General features: G+C 44.5%; 1 protein-coding gene and 1 pseudogene across 1 annotated transcript in view; one reads left to right on the top strand and one right to left on the bottom strand.

Annotated features, from left to right (window-relative positions):
* LOC139159558 (sperm-associated antigen 4 protein-like) overlaps nucleotides 1-16,861 on the bottom strand; it is a 154,162-nt pseudogene that overhangs the window by 62,142 nt on the left and 75,159 nt on the right.
* The window catches only part of LOC139163255 (SUN domain-containing protein 3-like), a 32,197-nt gene continuing 29,418 nt past the window's right edge, over nucleotides 14,083-16,861 (top strand). The window contains 3 exon segments of the mRNA XM_070744207.1: nucleotides 14,083-14,207; nucleotides 15,967-16,064; nucleotides 16,577-16,663. Coding sequence (XP_070600308.1) covers nucleotides 14,083-14,207; nucleotides 15,967-16,064; nucleotides 16,577-16,663 — 310 coding nt within the window.

Below are 16,861 nucleotides of genomic sequence, written 5' to 3'. Positions count from 1 at the left end.
TTTATCATGGCCTCCCCACAGAGAGGCGAGGCCACGAAGCATGTTATCAACCATTGTATTCGCACCTTTGCAACGATGGGACGCCCTAAAGAACTCAAAACGGACAATGGTCCCGCTTATACTAGCTCAGCCTTTACGCAATTTTGTAATACTTGGGGCATCACGCATAAGTTTGGCATAATTTTTAATAGTCAGGGTCAAGCTCTGGTAGAAAGGGCTAACTTGACCATTAAACGGGCGCTAGAAAAATTAAAAACGGAGAAAATCCCTCCGGGCCTCCCGTCCTTGCAAAACCAATTAAACAGAGTACTTTTTACTCTTAATTTTTTAAACTTAACTGGGCTCTCCGCGCTCTCTACTGCTGCTGCACAGCGACATTTTGCCACACATGAATCCTTGCCCCCCCCGCCCCCCCGTTTATTACAGGTTACTTCCAGATCTGACCTGGAGAGGCCCCACAGATCTCATCACCTGGGGCCAAGGTTACGCTGCGGTGCAACTAGAGGATTGTGTGTTGTGCGTTCCTGGCCGACACATCCGCCCATTTTTGCCAAAAACTAAGGAAAAGAAGCAATCCCTCCCTGACCTCTCTGAGTGCTATATCCTTAACCAATGATGTCCACCTCAGCTACAGAGGCTGTTCCCACGCCCGTCCAGGAATCCAGACTGCATCAACCTCCACCTTATGATGAAGTTTTTCCTGACCCTCCAGGGCACTTTCCACCACAAGGATGCCCTGTTTTGCGCATTCACAAACACGCCTCCCATTTCACTCTATGGGATAAATTAAATGGACCAATGTCATGTACGCCATTTTTCTTACATGTTTTTATTTTTCTATTGTGTTTTTGTGCATATTTTTTATTATTCCTTTTACTACCTGTTCCCGCGCTCCCACTTACGCCCGTCCCAGATGTTCTATGGACCTGCAACAACGGATGGAGTATAATATTTGACTACGTCTTGCAAATCTTTCCAACTTGTCTACATTCTGTTTGTCGCAAACTGTTGATATGCATATGGTTCTTGGGCATTGTCTGATTCCTGTATGCACCCCCCTTTCTGTGTTCCTTAATGATTCCTCTTTGTCGATGTTTTTAACTGCCCAGGAACTACATTATGCCCGGTTTTATGAATGGGGTCCCAAGTCATATCGTCTCCCTTCTGGAGCAATGTCATTATATACCCCTCACATTGCCATAGGAGCAGATGTGACGTGTGCCCGTATTGTTAATTGTTCCACCCATCAGTCCCACCCACGCTACTTGAAATTGTCACCTGCCACGTGGAAGCGCAATTGCTCAACCATTCAAAATGTATCATTTGCCTATGGTCATGTTCTGCTTTCCCCAGGCTGATTTTTTACATGTGGTGACAGGACCTTCAACTATATCCCAGCAAAATTATCTGAAACCGTTTGTAGCCTGACCCGCCTAATTCCTGTTCTCCCCTCCAAGCAAGATGTACTTTTGTCTCACCATTATCGGCAACGCAGAACTATTATTCCCTTGGATAACACCTGTGATGACAGCATTGCCTTATTGAACAAAGCTGAATATATTTCTTTAACTGCCTCACTTCTAGGGGTGCCTGCTTTGGCAGTGTACAATCAGCATTTGATAGGAAATCTTGCTTGTGCCTTGGCAAAAGATATTAACAGAACCTCCATCACCTTGGCTGCTTTAAATGAAGAACAATCTGACCTGAGACATGCGATATTAGATAACAGGGCTGCCATTGACTTTTTACTGTTACTCCACCATCAAGGTTGTCAGGCAGTTAAGAACATGTGTTGTTTCAATCTCACTGATAATTCTGCCACCATAAAAGAACAGATTAAGGAGATGAAACAATTGGTGGACAACATGGGCACAGACATATTACCCAATTGGTGGAATGCTCTATGGTCATGGCTTCCAGGTGGCTCTTGGTTAAGGGTAATTTTTATGTATGTGATAGGTATCATTTCAGCCGCTATATTGTTATGTTGTTTTATCCAATGTATTCCTTCCTTGTTTTCTATGTGTCATTCTGCCTTTGTTCACAATGTATTGCATGAGTCTGCTCAACCCCTCAAAACCCCCCTAGGACTGTTTTGTGATGATCCAATGGAAAATAAGAAACCCTTTCACTTCTCCTGTGATGAAAAAATAAGAATAGAGTATTGACATAGATACTTGCGTTCAATAACAAATAAAAAAGGAGGAGATGTTGCAGTATAGCATAAATGTTAGAATAGGATTTATAAATCTGGACCTCTAGCATAAAAATAGTCTTACCCTGATTCTATAACCCAGGACAGGAAGGGCACTAACCTGCCTAATCTGCATTCCTGGCAATTACAACAGGGAAACAAAAGGGCTCAAATAAACAATAAACAAAGTTTTCACCACTCCGGACAGGATCAAAGGGGGAATTTACATTGCCTGAAGCATACAATATGATGATGGGGATTAAGGAAGATTAGTGAGATATGGCAGAAGACTTCAGAGAAATTAGGTGTGAGGAACATCTGCTCTAAGGAAGAGTTTTCTAAGAAATTGTTTCTTGATATCTATGGGAAAAGGAAGGACTCAAAAGATATGTTTGAAGTAATATTATTGGATGTATCATTTGACATGTATATGTAATTATCCCCATTTCCTTATGTTCCCAAATAAAAAGGAGTACATGGCTCTACACCATGTCACTTCACCCAGAGAGAGACAATGTATCCAAGCTTTCTTTCTAGGATTTGCGTTCGTGAGTGACCCCACATGGCTGGGTTGCTCTTAGCCCCTTTTTGAGGACATTGTCTTCACTAGAGACTTTGACAGCATCCACAGACATTAATCCTACCTACACTGAAATTTGGCAACTTTATTGAACACTGGGCACGTTTTCTCCTTCCTTTTGAAAGAATAGAAAAGCTTTTTAGTTTTATAAACACAGAGTAATATAGAAGTGCATATAAGAAAAATATCACCACACAAAACCATCTCTAGCAATACAGGTAGTCCTCTATATAAACTATAATCACAATTGGAATCACAATTTCTGATGCAAAGCAAGGCATTGAGTTGTAAAAATAAAAAAGCAAAGGAAGCAAGATAAGCAAGTAAGGTAAGATAGGTGAGTTATGCCTTATTTTATGATTTTTTTTGCCACCGTTGTGAAGGAAATTATTGGGGTTGTTACATGGATCATGCAGAATCCGGCTTCCCCAATAGACTTTGTCTGGGGGACCCTGCAAACATCATAACTGGTGGGATCTAACTGGTCGCTGGGATTCGTGCAGCAGAAGGCGGTCCCTGAGATAATCTGGTCCAGTGCCATGAAGGGCTTTATAGTTGCTTAGCAAAAGGTTGTAAATCAAGGATTACCTGTAAACAGTTAAGGGTGTACCACACAATAGAAATAAACTGGCTTCCAATTGTAATAAACAATATTTATATGGTAAGATTTCAACTGCCATACACAAGAATGCATAAAAACAGAGCAGGCATCCTATGTCTTCTGACAACTTTCTTTCAAGAAGAGTTGTGGGATGCTGTGGGATCCTTCAGGATAGCTATTCTCACACTCTTCTTCTACTCCAAGATTTAAAGCCCACTTGCTCCAGCAACCCTTTCGCTAGTTAGGAGAAAGTAGTGGGAATTTTCTCCAAATTGATTCTTATTGCAGGAGAGGCAGAGTAACGACACGGACACAAGAGCTGGATTTAAAACTGGGTCATTTTTATTTAAACAAATTAGCATAATTTGTTTAAATAAATTAGCATAATTAGCATAATTAACTATAACCCTAACAAGGACCCGCAGGGTCAAACAATTGCTTCCGGGGCGGAAAATGATGTATAATAAACTTCCGGCGCAACTTATGGGCGTTACCTCCATGCTAATCCAGGTGAGGGACCACTCCCTCACCTGAGACCTTGCCATGCACTTGCATGTGGGAGGTCCCGCCGGCTAACCCCTACAAGGGGAATTAAATGGGCGGGACCCAAAGACAGGTTCTCCCCAACTGCTCAGGTCGCCAATACCACAAGCCTTTGGAGAGAACCTGTCAATCATCCCCAAAAATGCCCAATGGAGAACACGCAGTTGTTAAACCACCACCCAGTTTTCCACCCCTAACCTGCCGCGGAGTGGGGGTCAGATCTCTATCTTGGCTCCCCGACTCCCCCCTCTAACTGCACCAGCTCACGCAGTGACCGCTGCAGGTCCTGTAAGAAGATGGTGTTCCCTTGTTGTGCCAGGTGAACACCGTCAGCCCGGTAAAGCCAGGGCTGATCTATGGTGGTAAGGTGATGGGCCACTACAACCCCACCTAACTCTCTGACTACCTTACCCAGGGCCTTATTCTCTCTCCTCCTAACCCGGTGAATGGCCCTAAGGGAAATGGCGTCCCTCCAAGTGATCCTTGGGAGGATCTCAGACCACACCACTTGCGCGGTGGGCTACAAAGTGCGAAGCCACCGCAGGTCTTTGCGAGCCTGGCAGATCAAAGGTAGACCTCCAAGCACACACAGGTCATTGCCACCGAGGTGCAAGACCAACCACCTGGGCGCAGCAATGGGATGCCGCCCTCCCAGCACCACCTGGGCACAGCAATGGGATGCCGCCCTCCCAGTAATAGCAGTAGAAGCCTTTCCCACCGCATGCCTCTTCTCCCCATCCAGACGACGTTGACCCATCAGCCCAATGACAGCTGGGTCCCCACGGTGGTCCTTGCTGCTGAGCGGCCGGCCCAAAATATCATGCTGTGACCGCAAAGCAACGCCGTCGGTCTCGTATTGGTGGGGCTATCTGGAAGAGGGCCAAGAGAGGTTACCTAGCCTAAGACCTTGCCCTGGACCGTCAGCCGGCCATACGTACCCTAAATAGGCCGCTGATCGCCAGCGGCCGATTTCCCGAATCCTCTGTATCAGGAAAACCATAATTGCCGCACTAGTGGCAGCAGGGATACGGAACGAATGTGTTCCGTAGCCGGCGGGATCAATACCTATCCTGACCATAGCCCTGGACACTAGAACCCAGAATTGATAGCGGGTCAGAGCGGTACCGTCCTGATGCCTAAAAAGGTACCCTGCCCCGGTCCTCTCATGCTACAGAAGTGATAAAGAACAGCCACCGAGCACACAGACTGATCGGTGGCTGCCCTAAGTTCTATCCTAACCCCTCTATGTAACTGACCCGTCTTGGAATGTCTCACCAAAAGGGAGACACCCCTCTCCCTGAACTCTAAGTCAGCAAACTGGAAGGCACGGAGCAACCTGTCAGCCTGCAAGGAGGCCATAGCCTCACTGACCCGCAGGGCCCACCCAAAAAGGCACAAGTCGCTGCCCGAAAAAGATGGGCCTCACACACAGAGGCACACAGACTGTCCAAAGCTTGGTTAATAAGCGACAGCTGTTGCACCGTCAGAGCCTGGCGACTATCTGTAGGGGTCCCCTGTCGCTCCCTCACCCAGCCTTCCAGCATCTTCCGAATACGGAAGTCACCAGAGAGGTCCAGAACCCTCCGCCCCCACCTTGGACAGAAAGACGAGACCTGCTAGCTTGGACCTAATTGTCCTAACTAAAAGGCCACGCTGCCTAAGCTGGACACAAAATTCCATCAGGTGTTCCACTGGGGCAGGCCAACTATGGGTGCAACCCCTGTCCTGCCTGAAATCCCCAAACTCCTTACCTGCATGCTGATAAGCCCTCAGGGTGCCTGGTGCCACTCAGAGGGCCATGGCCCTGCAGGCTTCTGCTCTCCACTGCTCGGGAGCCCGCCCAGGCCCCAAAGGTGGCTGGGAAAAGTCTCTGGTGATGCACGGGCCCATGGAGCCAGGGTCCGAAACCTGGACAACTGACCACGGGACAAGGCATCAGCAATCCCGTTTTCTAACCCAGGGACGTGTCGAGCCAAAAATAAGGCGTTTAGGGACAAAGACCTGTGCACAAAATGGCGGACAAGCCGCATTACCCTGTCGCTCTTGGAGGACAGGGCATTTACAACATGGACTACAGCCAGGTTGTCACACCAAAAGTGCATGGTTTTGTCTCTAAACTGCTCCCCCCAAAGCTCTAAGGCCACTACCAAGGGAAAGAGCTCTAAGAAGGTCAAGTCCTTGACCAGGGGAGAGGCCCTCCATTCCAGAGGCCAAGCGGAATGACACCACTGGTCTCCTAATATAACCCCGAACCCACGGGTCCCCGCAGCATCCGAGCACAACTGCAACCCAGCTTCCAAGAGAAGCTCGTGCCTCCAAAATGACAACCCATTAAAATGATCTAAAAATTCCTGCCATACACGTAGGTCATCCCTGACCCCGGTGCATAGGCGGGTACGATGATGGGGCAAACGCAGCCCCTTCATCGCATTATACAACCTCCGGGAAAAAGCCCGACCGGGCACAATGACCCAGCAGGCAAAATTAAGAAGCTCCACTAATTCTTGCAGCTGTCGAAGGGTGACCTTCTGACAACCTAACAATAAATCGAGCTTACCCCGTATCTTAACCAATTTGTCTAGGGGCAATCTAGAAGATTGCTCCTCTGAGTCCAATTCAATACCAAGAAAGGTAATCTTGGTAGCAGGGCCCTCGGTCTTCTCAGGAGCTAAAGGCACCCCTAATTGAGTGCAAAGGGCTTCGAAGTCCTGCATTAGAGCAAAGCATTGCTCTGAATGCGCAGGCCCCGCCAACAAGAAATCATCGAGGCAGTGAACGACCGAACCCAGACCACTGCGCCTCCTGAGTGCCCACTCCAAGAAGGTGCTAAAGCTCTCAAAAAGAGAGCATGAGACAGAGCATCCCATTGGCAATGCTCTGTCCACATAAAAACCACCCTCAAAGTGGAAGCCCAAGAGCTCGAATTCGTCTGGGTGTATGGGGAGGAGCCGGAATGCTAACTTAATGTCGCATTTCCCCATAAAGGCTCCAACCCCACACTTCCTAACCATGGTCACTGCCGCATCAAAAGATGCGTAGCGGACCAAACAAAGTTCATCCGGAATGAAATCATTCACTGATTCCCCTTTTGGAAAAGACAGATGGTAAATTAACCTAAATTCACCACTCCCCTTTTTGGGGACCACACCTAAAGGGGACACCCGCAGAGTTGGGGAGGGCGGCTCTGGGAAAGGCCCTAGAACCCTGCCCTCGGCCACCTCCTTCTGTATTTTTGCCCTAACGATGTCTTCATGTCCTACAACTGACTTGAGGTTGTCGGACATGAAAGCCTTCCATATCCCCACATACGGGATCCTAAAACCCTCTGAGAAGCCCTGCAGGCGAGCAGCCGCTCTCCAGCAAGGGTGATAATCCGCTAGCCATTCCCAGAGCACTGGAAGCTTAATTGGGCTGGGCCCCTTTCCCCCCGTGGGCGGGGTCAGTTTAGCCTGACCCCCTCCCTTCTTATCCTTCCCCTTTTTTGGCCTGGGACACACTGAAGCGGCATGGGTACCCCCACAGTTCCCACAAGCATGCCTGAACTTGCAGAAGGGACGAAAACAAACCCCCTTCACAAAGAATTCATGACATGGGGGAGGGGCGGCTTTTGCCGCACCCCCCGTGGTGGCCTTAGCCGGGGTGGACGCTGGAGACTCCTCCTCCATAAAGTGCCCGCTATCTGTGTGATCACAACCCTCATTCCCAGACATGTGTGTTGCTGCAAACCACAAGTCGGGAACGACCATGTCCCAGGGGAGAGTGGGATCGAATGCCACCCGCATCCTGAAAGCCTTGTCATAGTGACGCCAAATTGAGCCCTTGTACTCAAAATGAGCACGGGCTATTAAATCAATATATTTGAGCATCGAGGCAGCCCTAGCGGGCTGCCTCTGAGTCAGTATGGAGGCGTAAGTCAGATAAGCATACAGCCAAGAGCTGAAGCACCTACTGACTTTTGCCTTCCTAGGCTTCTCTACCTGCGCCTCCCCCTCCTTGTCTTTCTTGGGGACTTCCCTGTTAAGGAGGGAGAAAAGATCGACATATTCCCCCTTCCAAATGGTTTCCTGACTGAGGGATGTAAATGAAACCCTAGGGGCGTGGATAGCAGCCCCCATGGGATAGCCCCCGCCCTAATACTGGCTAGAGGGTCCCATGCCGTGACGACCCCAGCCCCTGACACCCCCGACCCTGACGGAAAGGCCGTCATTGGGGGCTGAACGAGCGCAGCCGGAGCTGGCGGGGCCCAAACCTGGCTACAGGTGCCCGCAGGTGTACCTAGAAAGTTGACCCCACTCCCAAAACTGAGAGCATATGCACCAAAGAGAAATTCCTTGTGTGTGCAATCACACTTGGCCAATAAAGAATTCTGTTCTGTTCTGCTCTGTTCTGTTCTGTTCTATTTAGTCCAATGCTCCAAATTAAAAGGCTGCTTTTTATAAAATACAGTATTCTGTTTTTTTCAATTGAACCAAAAACATTACTTTTAAAATTGCCTTTCTGCATGCTTCCTTTCTTCAGAACAGCCTGCAGTAGTGATGGCGAACCTATGGCATGGGTGCCACAGGTGGCACGTGGAGCCATATCTACTGGCACGTGAGCCGTTGCCCTAGCTCAGCTCCAAAATGCATGTGCAAGAAAACGCTCATTGATTGTACTGTATGCTTCTAATTGTTCAATTGCTTTTAACATTTGTATGGCTGTTGCTTACTATTGATTGGTTGGTATTATTTATGTTTTAATCGTACACCACTAAGAGTCACAAATGTAAGATGGACAGCCATATGTAAATTAAATTAATACCCAAACATAAGAAGGTAAATAAATAAATAGTAAAATATGTGAAGACTTTAAATGCAACAGGAAATAAAGCCAGGGATATATTATTGAGCAGAAATAGCAGGCTGGTACACAATATGTCAATCTATGGGATCTTAGTAAAGGCATAGCAAAGGCATATAATGGAAATGGAAAAGGTGCAAAAAAGGGCAACAAGAATGATAAAGGAAATGGAGCACCTGCCTTATGAAACCAGGTTGCAATGCCTTGGTCTCTTCATCCTTGAAAGACGGCGTTAAAGGGGTGACTTGATTGAAGTATATAAAATCATGCATGGCATAGAAAAGGTGGATAGAGAAAATCTATCTCACAATTCTAGGACAAGGGGGCACTCCCTAAAGATCATAGGTAAGAAAGCGAGGACAAATCAAGGGAAATATTTCTTCACCCAGAGGGTCGTTGGTTTATGGAATTCATTTCCAGAAGAGTATATGTTAGAAAGTAAAGTGATTGAATATAAAGTTGTGCTCTCGTCTTAATGCTGACCTTTATTCTTCGTCAGAAGCACAGCTCAGGGCTTCTTCCACAGGGAGATGCCAGAAAAAAAAAATAGCTGAAAATCAGTGGGTTCCTACTGGTACAGCTCTCTGGACCACACTGGTAGGAATTCACCACTGATGGTAGGTGGAAAAAAAATGCCCAAACTGGCAAACCAGAAGTACATTTTTCTGACTTTCTGGTTTGCCTGGTGAGGGATTTTTTTTTTGCCTCTGGGGCTTCAGGGAAGCCTTCCCTGAAGCATTTGGAGGACGAAACAGTCTTTCCCAAAGTTGAAAATCAGCTGGCCAGCGTGCACATGCGCGCTGTAGCTGAAACATTGAAAAGTCTTGCGTGCCCTCCCTGTGGCCCACATGCCGTAGGTTCGCCATTGCAGGGTTAAATGAATCAATACAGTTGTTAAGTTAGCACATAGCACTGCACACCAAGACAACTAGACACAAAAACAGGTTTTTCTGGAACGCCATCACTCTACTAAACAAATAATTCCCTCAACACTGTCAGACTTTTTACTGAATCTGTACTTCTATTTCTACTAGTTTTCTCATCATTCCTATCATCCTTTTCCTCCCACTTAGGACTGTATGACTGTAACTTGTTGCTTGTATCCTAGGATTTTTATTAATATTGATTGTTTCTTCATTGCTTATTTGACCCCTATGACAATCATTAAGCGATGATTGACAAATGTATCTTTTTCTTTTATGTACGCTGAGAGCATATACGCCAAGACAAATTCCTTGTGTGTCCAATTTGAGTTGCATTATGGAGGGATGTCATGCCATCATTGACACCGAGGTGAGAGTTGGTTCCACACTCCTTGAGCAAATGCTTGACAATCCCCAATATGACCCTCTTGGCAAGCTAAATATGGTGTGTGTGTGTTTGTGTGGGTGGCACCATTCTTGGTTTGAGCGTTTACCTAACTGGAAAGAAAACTAACTTCAGATTGTGTCCCCTTGTTCTTGTGTTCACTTTCCTATTAAAAACACTTCCCTCCTGAACCTTATTTAACCCTTTGACATATTTATTTATTTATTTATTTTATTCATTTGTACAATACACAAATACATAGGAAGAAAAATAGACATGTGGTAATATATATAAGGGTAAAAGTGAACTAAGAGGAGAGGATATATGAAAGGAAGAGAATATATATGATAGGTGAAAGAAAGGAAAGACAATTGGACAGGGGACGAAAGACACACCAATGCACTTATGTACGCCCCTTACTGGCCTCTTAGGAACCTGGAGAGGTCAATCGTGGAGAGTCTAAGGGAGAAATGTTGGGGGTTAGGGGTTGACACAATTGAGTCCGGTAATGAGTTCCACGCTTCGATAACTCGATTGTTGAAATCATATTTTTTACAGTCAAGTTTGGAGCGGTTTGTATTAAGTTTGAATCTGTTGTGTGCTCTTGTCTTGTTGCAGTTGAAGCTGACGTAGTCATTGACCGGTAGGATGTTGCAGCATATGATCTTGTGGGCAATACTCAAATCGTGTTTTAGGCGCCGTAGTTCTAGGCTTTCTAGGCCCAGGATTGTTAGTCTATTTTCGTAGAGTATTCTGTTTCGAGTGGAGGAGCGAAGGGCTCTTCTGGTGAAATATCTTTGGACATTTTCAAGGGTGTTGATGTCTGAGATGTGGTATGGATTCCAGACAGATAAATGTTTCAATCACGTGCCCCCTTTTCCTTCTGTCCTCCAGACTATACAGATCGAGTTCATTAAGTCTTTCCTGATAAGCATAAAATGTATCAGAAAAGACTTAATGAACATGATCAAAACATTTAAATATGTCAAAGGGTTAAATAAGGTTCAGGAGGGAAGTGTTTTTAATAGGAAAGTGAACACAAGAACAACGGGACACAATCTGAAGTTAGTTGGGGGAAAGATCAAAAGCAACATGAGAAAATATTTTTGTACTGAAAGAGTAGTAGATACTTGGAACAAACTTCCAGCAGACGTGGTTGGTAAATCCACAGTAACTGAATTTAAACATGCCTGGGATAAACATATATCCATCCTAAGATAAAATACAACTTTCAATGGGAAGGTTTAAAACAAGAACTGTTGAATGAAAGAAGCCAGAATGAGTTTATTTACAGAAATCTAGCACACGTTGACTCACTTAGGAAGCTTGGGAAAGTTGTCACTTTGGTGACATCCAACCACGCTTTCACACTAACCATAGGTTGTATGACACAAGAGAGGACTGAAGAGCCTCCGTGGTCCAGTGGTTAGAGTGCAGTATTGCAGGCTATTTCTACTGATCACTGGCTGCCTGGAGTTTCGCAGATTGAATCTCAAGAGGCTCAAGGTTGAGTAAAATGAGGACCCAGATTGTTGGGGGCAATAGGCTTACTCTCTGTAAGCCGCTTAGAGAGAGCTGTAAAGCACTGTGAAGCGGTATATAAGTCTAAATGCTATTGCTATTGCTATTGTATCTTTCCTTTTTTTCACACCTCCCTCTCTCCCTCTGCATCCAATCAGCTGGTGGATGGGCAAATGGCAGTTGGCCGTCTTAGAACTCAGGCTGACAATTGACATATAACGGATGAAGGAAGGTGGTGAAATAAGAGCCAGGGAAAGACTCAGAGGTTATTGTGGAGTGCCAGAGATTTCTGGGCGAGGCCTTTCTCTTTGAAGTAAGGGGACCCTTACAGGTATGCTGGGGTACAATTTTCCTTATGGTCTATAGCAGTGATGGCAAACCTTTCTTTCCTCTGGTGCCAAGAGAGCATGGGTGCGCGCTATTGCTCATGCGTGAGTGCCCACACCCATAATTCAATGCCCGAGGAAGGCAAAAATAGCTTCCCCTGTCCCCTGGAGACCCTCTGGATGCCAAAAATGGCCTGTTCCCCAACTTCTGGTGGGCCCAATAGGCTCATGTTTTGCCCTCCCTCACCCCTCCTGAGGCTCTCTGGAAACCAAAAACTCCCAGGGCCTCTGTGTGAGCCAAAAAGCAGCTGGCCAGCACACACATGCACATTGGAGCTGAGTTAAGGCAATGGCTCACATACCAGCAGACATGGCTCCGCGTGCCACCTGTGGCACCCATGCCATAGGTTCACCATTACTGGTCTACAGCTTCCTTTGTTCCCTTCCACAAGCAGGCAATTTCCTCAGTCAGCTGAAGAGGGTTCATTTCTGAACTCCCTCCCAGATTTCCACAAGCAACCTCAATGGGGAACCAAGCAGAAAGTTTGGTTCCCAATCCCTTTTTGTTTTTTTCATTCTGTTTCTCCATTTAATTAAGGAAATAGGGATCTCTGGAAGAATCATCCACAAGGAATCACGAGCTGTTTATTATATAAAGTAAGACTGACCTCTAGTGAAAGTATCCAGCACTTCAACTCATTTATTTTTCTTCTTCTTCACCTGGCAGTAAATTTGTGTGATTTGGAAAAAATAGAATAAAATTAAAAAAGTCCTTTAGCTTTGAATCCTCATATTTCATACTGAGAATTCCTCCCAAAGAAGGAAAAAGGCATTCTCAGAGATCAGATTTTCTGGATCAACTTCTATTTCAGATGGTGCAGAAAGTACAATAATCTGTTAATAGGGAAAAAAATATAGCAAAATGTTAGATCTTTTCACAACACATACATTCTCTGGATTGTGCCAAAGAAGATGATTATAACAAGCAACTTTTTAGAAGAGGGTTAGTTAGAAACAAAGGAAGGTTGTTTTGATGTATTTAGTAAAATATTATCTCCACTGCAGGTCCAAGAACTGAATCTGGGATCAATTTATTTGTTTGTTTGTTTTATATTGTTTTATATTACTCACCCATAGTGACTCAAGGCAGCTTACAGAATATAAAACCACATTTGAAACAATAAAGCTAATAAAAAGAATCAAATAAATCAATATAGTATAATATAATAAAATCACCCCCTACCCCATTCCCTACCCTGGCAGTAGCAGATCACACGAGCCATTTAATGGGCTCCATCCCATTCTGGGTTCCCCAGGACCATTGGCAGAACCAGGTCTTCAGCGCCTTCCGCAAGTGTAAAGAGTAGGGGCCATTCTAATCTCTGTGGGAAATACAGTGGTGGCTTGCTCCCAGTTCGCCCGAGTTCTGCGAACTGGTAGTAGTGGTGATGGAAGGCTCCACCCACCTGCCCAGGATGCATGCGCAGAAGTGTTGAATGTGTGCACAAGTGCATGCATGAACCAATAGCAACATGTTTTAGGACCCACTACTGGGGAATGATGTTCCAGAGAAAGGGAGCCACCACGGAGAAAGCCCTTCTTCTGGGTCCCACCAGGTGTATCTCCCTCGGGGATGGGACCTACAACATTTCCCGCCTCCCTGTTCTGATGGCTTGGGTAGATGTGATCGGTAGGAGATGGTCCCTCAGATATTCCTGCTTTTGCAACTGAGACAAAGTATGTACCCTTCCTTTCTGATCCTTCCCTAAATAACTTGATTAAAGGATTTTTGTGATGGACACATGAGTTGTGGCTTCTATTTGGCTAACACCAAAAACGCCTCTACGAATATGCAGAAGTATGCTCCAAAGAGGAACAACATTCTCTGCTGGCAATACCATATGCCCTATTGTGATGTCATGAGATGATCATGTATACTTCACTGTAGGCCTATTGTGAATCACACGCTGGAGGTCAGGCGGTTAATCTGCACATATCACAGAAGTGCATTGGAAAGACAGAATGGAGGCGATTTTGATGAATGTGGAAAGCAGGGTGCTTGTTTGTGCATGTAACTTTTTGGTGCTGAGATTTTGAGAGCACAATAATTTAGAAGCAACCAACAGAATTCTTTCAAAATACGTCCAATTGTCACGTTGTCCTTTCAGTCATGGATAGGAGACGCTCTGTGCGGAGGTATCCAGCTCAAGCAATGCCAGGTTTTCAAGATAACCCTGCTGAGCAAGGTAGCAATCCCAGGGCAACAAGAGGATCGGGCAAGACCCAGTCAAAGAAGTAAGAAGAATGCATGGATTTAGTTACTGTAACATAACGAATACCGTATTTTTGGAGTATAAGACGCACCCCTTTCCTCCCTAAAAGAGGTTGATAATTAGGGTGCATCTTATACTCTAAATGTAGCTTTTTTTCCAGCCCTAACTAGCTGCTAACGATCTTCCCAGCTCTTACCTTGCAGGCTCTTTCATTGTTTCTTTCTGTGAAGAATGTTTTCTAAGCCCTAATTCTTTGCACGGTTTTTTCATTGCTCTAACTTGCTCTCAATAAGTTTATTTCCTGCCCTAACCAGGTACTAACAATGTTCACAGCTCTTACAGGCTTGCAAGCTGTTTCACTGTTATTCCCTGCTAAGAATATTTACAAGCCCTAAGTCTTTGCAGGGTTTTTTCCATTGCTCTACTTGCTGCGAATGTTTCTTTCCAGGTGCTAATGATGTTCCCAGCTCTTACTGGCTTGCAAGCTCTTTCATTGTTATTCTCTCTGAATAAAGTTTTTTTAAAGCCCTAATAAGGGCTTTAACTATTTTTCTTCACACACACACACACACACACACACACACACACACACACACACACCTATATTGCTCAAAAAAATAAAGGGAATACTCAAATAACACATGTAGATCTGAATGGATGAAATATTCTCATTGAATACTCTGTTCTGTACAAAGTTGAATGTATACAACAGCATGTGAAATTGATTGTCAATCAGTATTGCTTCCTAAGTAGATAGTTTGATTTCACAGAAGTTTGATTTACTTGGAGTTATATTGTGCTGTTTAAGTGTCCCCTTTATTTTTTTGAGCAGTCTATATAAAATGTATGATAGGTCAAATTGGGCTGCAAATAGATGTAGAAGTTTATGAAACTGGGACCTCTTTTGCAAGGGAGAGAGCTATTATTGTTGCAATATACTGTATTTGTCAGTGTTCAACTAGTAGGGATGATATGTTTTATTTATTTTTGTCATTTTAACTCACATCTTTTTAAAAATGTTTTAATTTAGTTTAGCTTCTGTTAATTTTTTCCCTCTTTGGATTTTGTGCTTTAATTATTGAATATTAAAAAGTATTGGGAAAAAGTATAATTTAAATGTACACATCTCCCTTTCATAGTCCACATGAACTCACATGAACACACATGAACAATGAAAACAATACAATGAAATTTTGGGAAAGATGGGTGTAACAATGAGGTTAAAAGGTTTTTCATGCACCTCCCCTGGATCCTGTCTTCATTGCTGCAGGACAGTTACACCATTTTGGGGAAACTGTAGGCTAGAACCAATTTTTAGGAATAGCAAATAGTATTTTAATATGCTTTGTTGACACAATGGATGGAGTGAAGACACTAAGGAACATCATTCTTAGGATAATGTATTGTATTTCAGGCAGCCCCCAATGACAGCTAAAAGCATGAAAAAAGCTTTATTTAGGAGCCGTGGTGGCACAGTGGTTGGAACACAGCATTGCAGGCTCACTCACTGCTCACTGCCAGAAGTTCAAACCTGACCGGTTCAAGGTTAACTCAGCCTTCCACCTTTCCGAGATCGGTAAAATGAGGACCCAGGTGGTTGAGGGCAATATGCTGACTCTTTAAACCACTTAGAGGGGACAGTAAAGCACTATGAAGTGGTATATATGTCTATGTGCTATGGCTCAATGCTAAAGTGTTCGTATTTTTCACGGTAATTAAAAAAGCCGGCACCCCAATATAACAGTACATTTGTAGAGCATTTGCAACTCTTCTTCTTTCAGCTGGTTCCTGCTTAATTCTTCAGGAGGTTGTCCAAGGACATCTACTACCTCATCTAGCCAGATGTCTTCAATTTATGATCAGAGAGAAGACAAGGGGGGTAAGTCTAAGAAACATTTAGGCTTTGGATACCCACTAATGATTAGAGGCCAGGGATTTAAAAAAAAAATCCAGAGAAAATATGTCAGGATTGCATCTTGAATCTTTTTGCTAGTTTAGATCTATGCAGTGTATACAAATCCACTAAAGTAGGAGTCTCCAACTTTGGCAACTTTAAGCCTAGAGGACTTCAATTCCCACAATTCCCCAGCCATCACTGCTGGCTAGGAAATTTTTGGGAGTTGAAGTCCCCCAGACTTAAAGTTACCAAGGTTGGAGACCCCTGCATAATTTTGCATTTACCCTCATATGTTATCTCTCTTGCAATTGATGCATTCAAGAGGGCCAAGATACAAGAATAGGAAAGAAAACAAACTACTGTACAGATTGTAGAAATGTATATTGATGCAGATGGAAGTCAGATCAGATACTGCAAATCCAGTCTGTCTACAGAAATTATTGATATAGGATGATAGTGATGACTGGATAATGAGAATGGGTTTTCTTCGACAGCAGGTTTTACCAGAGAAGTCATTGCTGGTGAGAGTTGCTGTAGCCACTCGTCATCTGATTCCACAGCTTCATCTGAAAGTATGCTGAGTATGTAGCAGTTCCACTTTCCTACAGCTTTCCTGAAAATATGGTGCATTTCATAACTAAAGTTATTCAAGCAGAAGTTAGACCAGCCTTTAATCAGGGATGGAAGTTAATCCTCCAAGACAACTTCCAACTTTAGAGTATCATATTGTTTAGTCTTTAAGACATCATCATCATCATCATCATCACAACAACAACAAC

The sequence above is a fragment of the Erythrolamprus reginae genome, chromosome 2 (genome assembly GCF_031021105.1).
Source record: "Erythrolamprus reginae isolate rEryReg1 chromosome 2, rEryReg1.hap1, whole genome shotgun sequence".
NCBI lineage: Eukaryota > Metazoa > Chordata > Lepidosauria > Squamata > Dipsadidae > Erythrolamprus > Erythrolamprus reginae.
The sequence above is the reverse complement of the archived record's forward strand: the minus strand, read 5'-3'. Positions and strand labels throughout refer to the sequence as shown.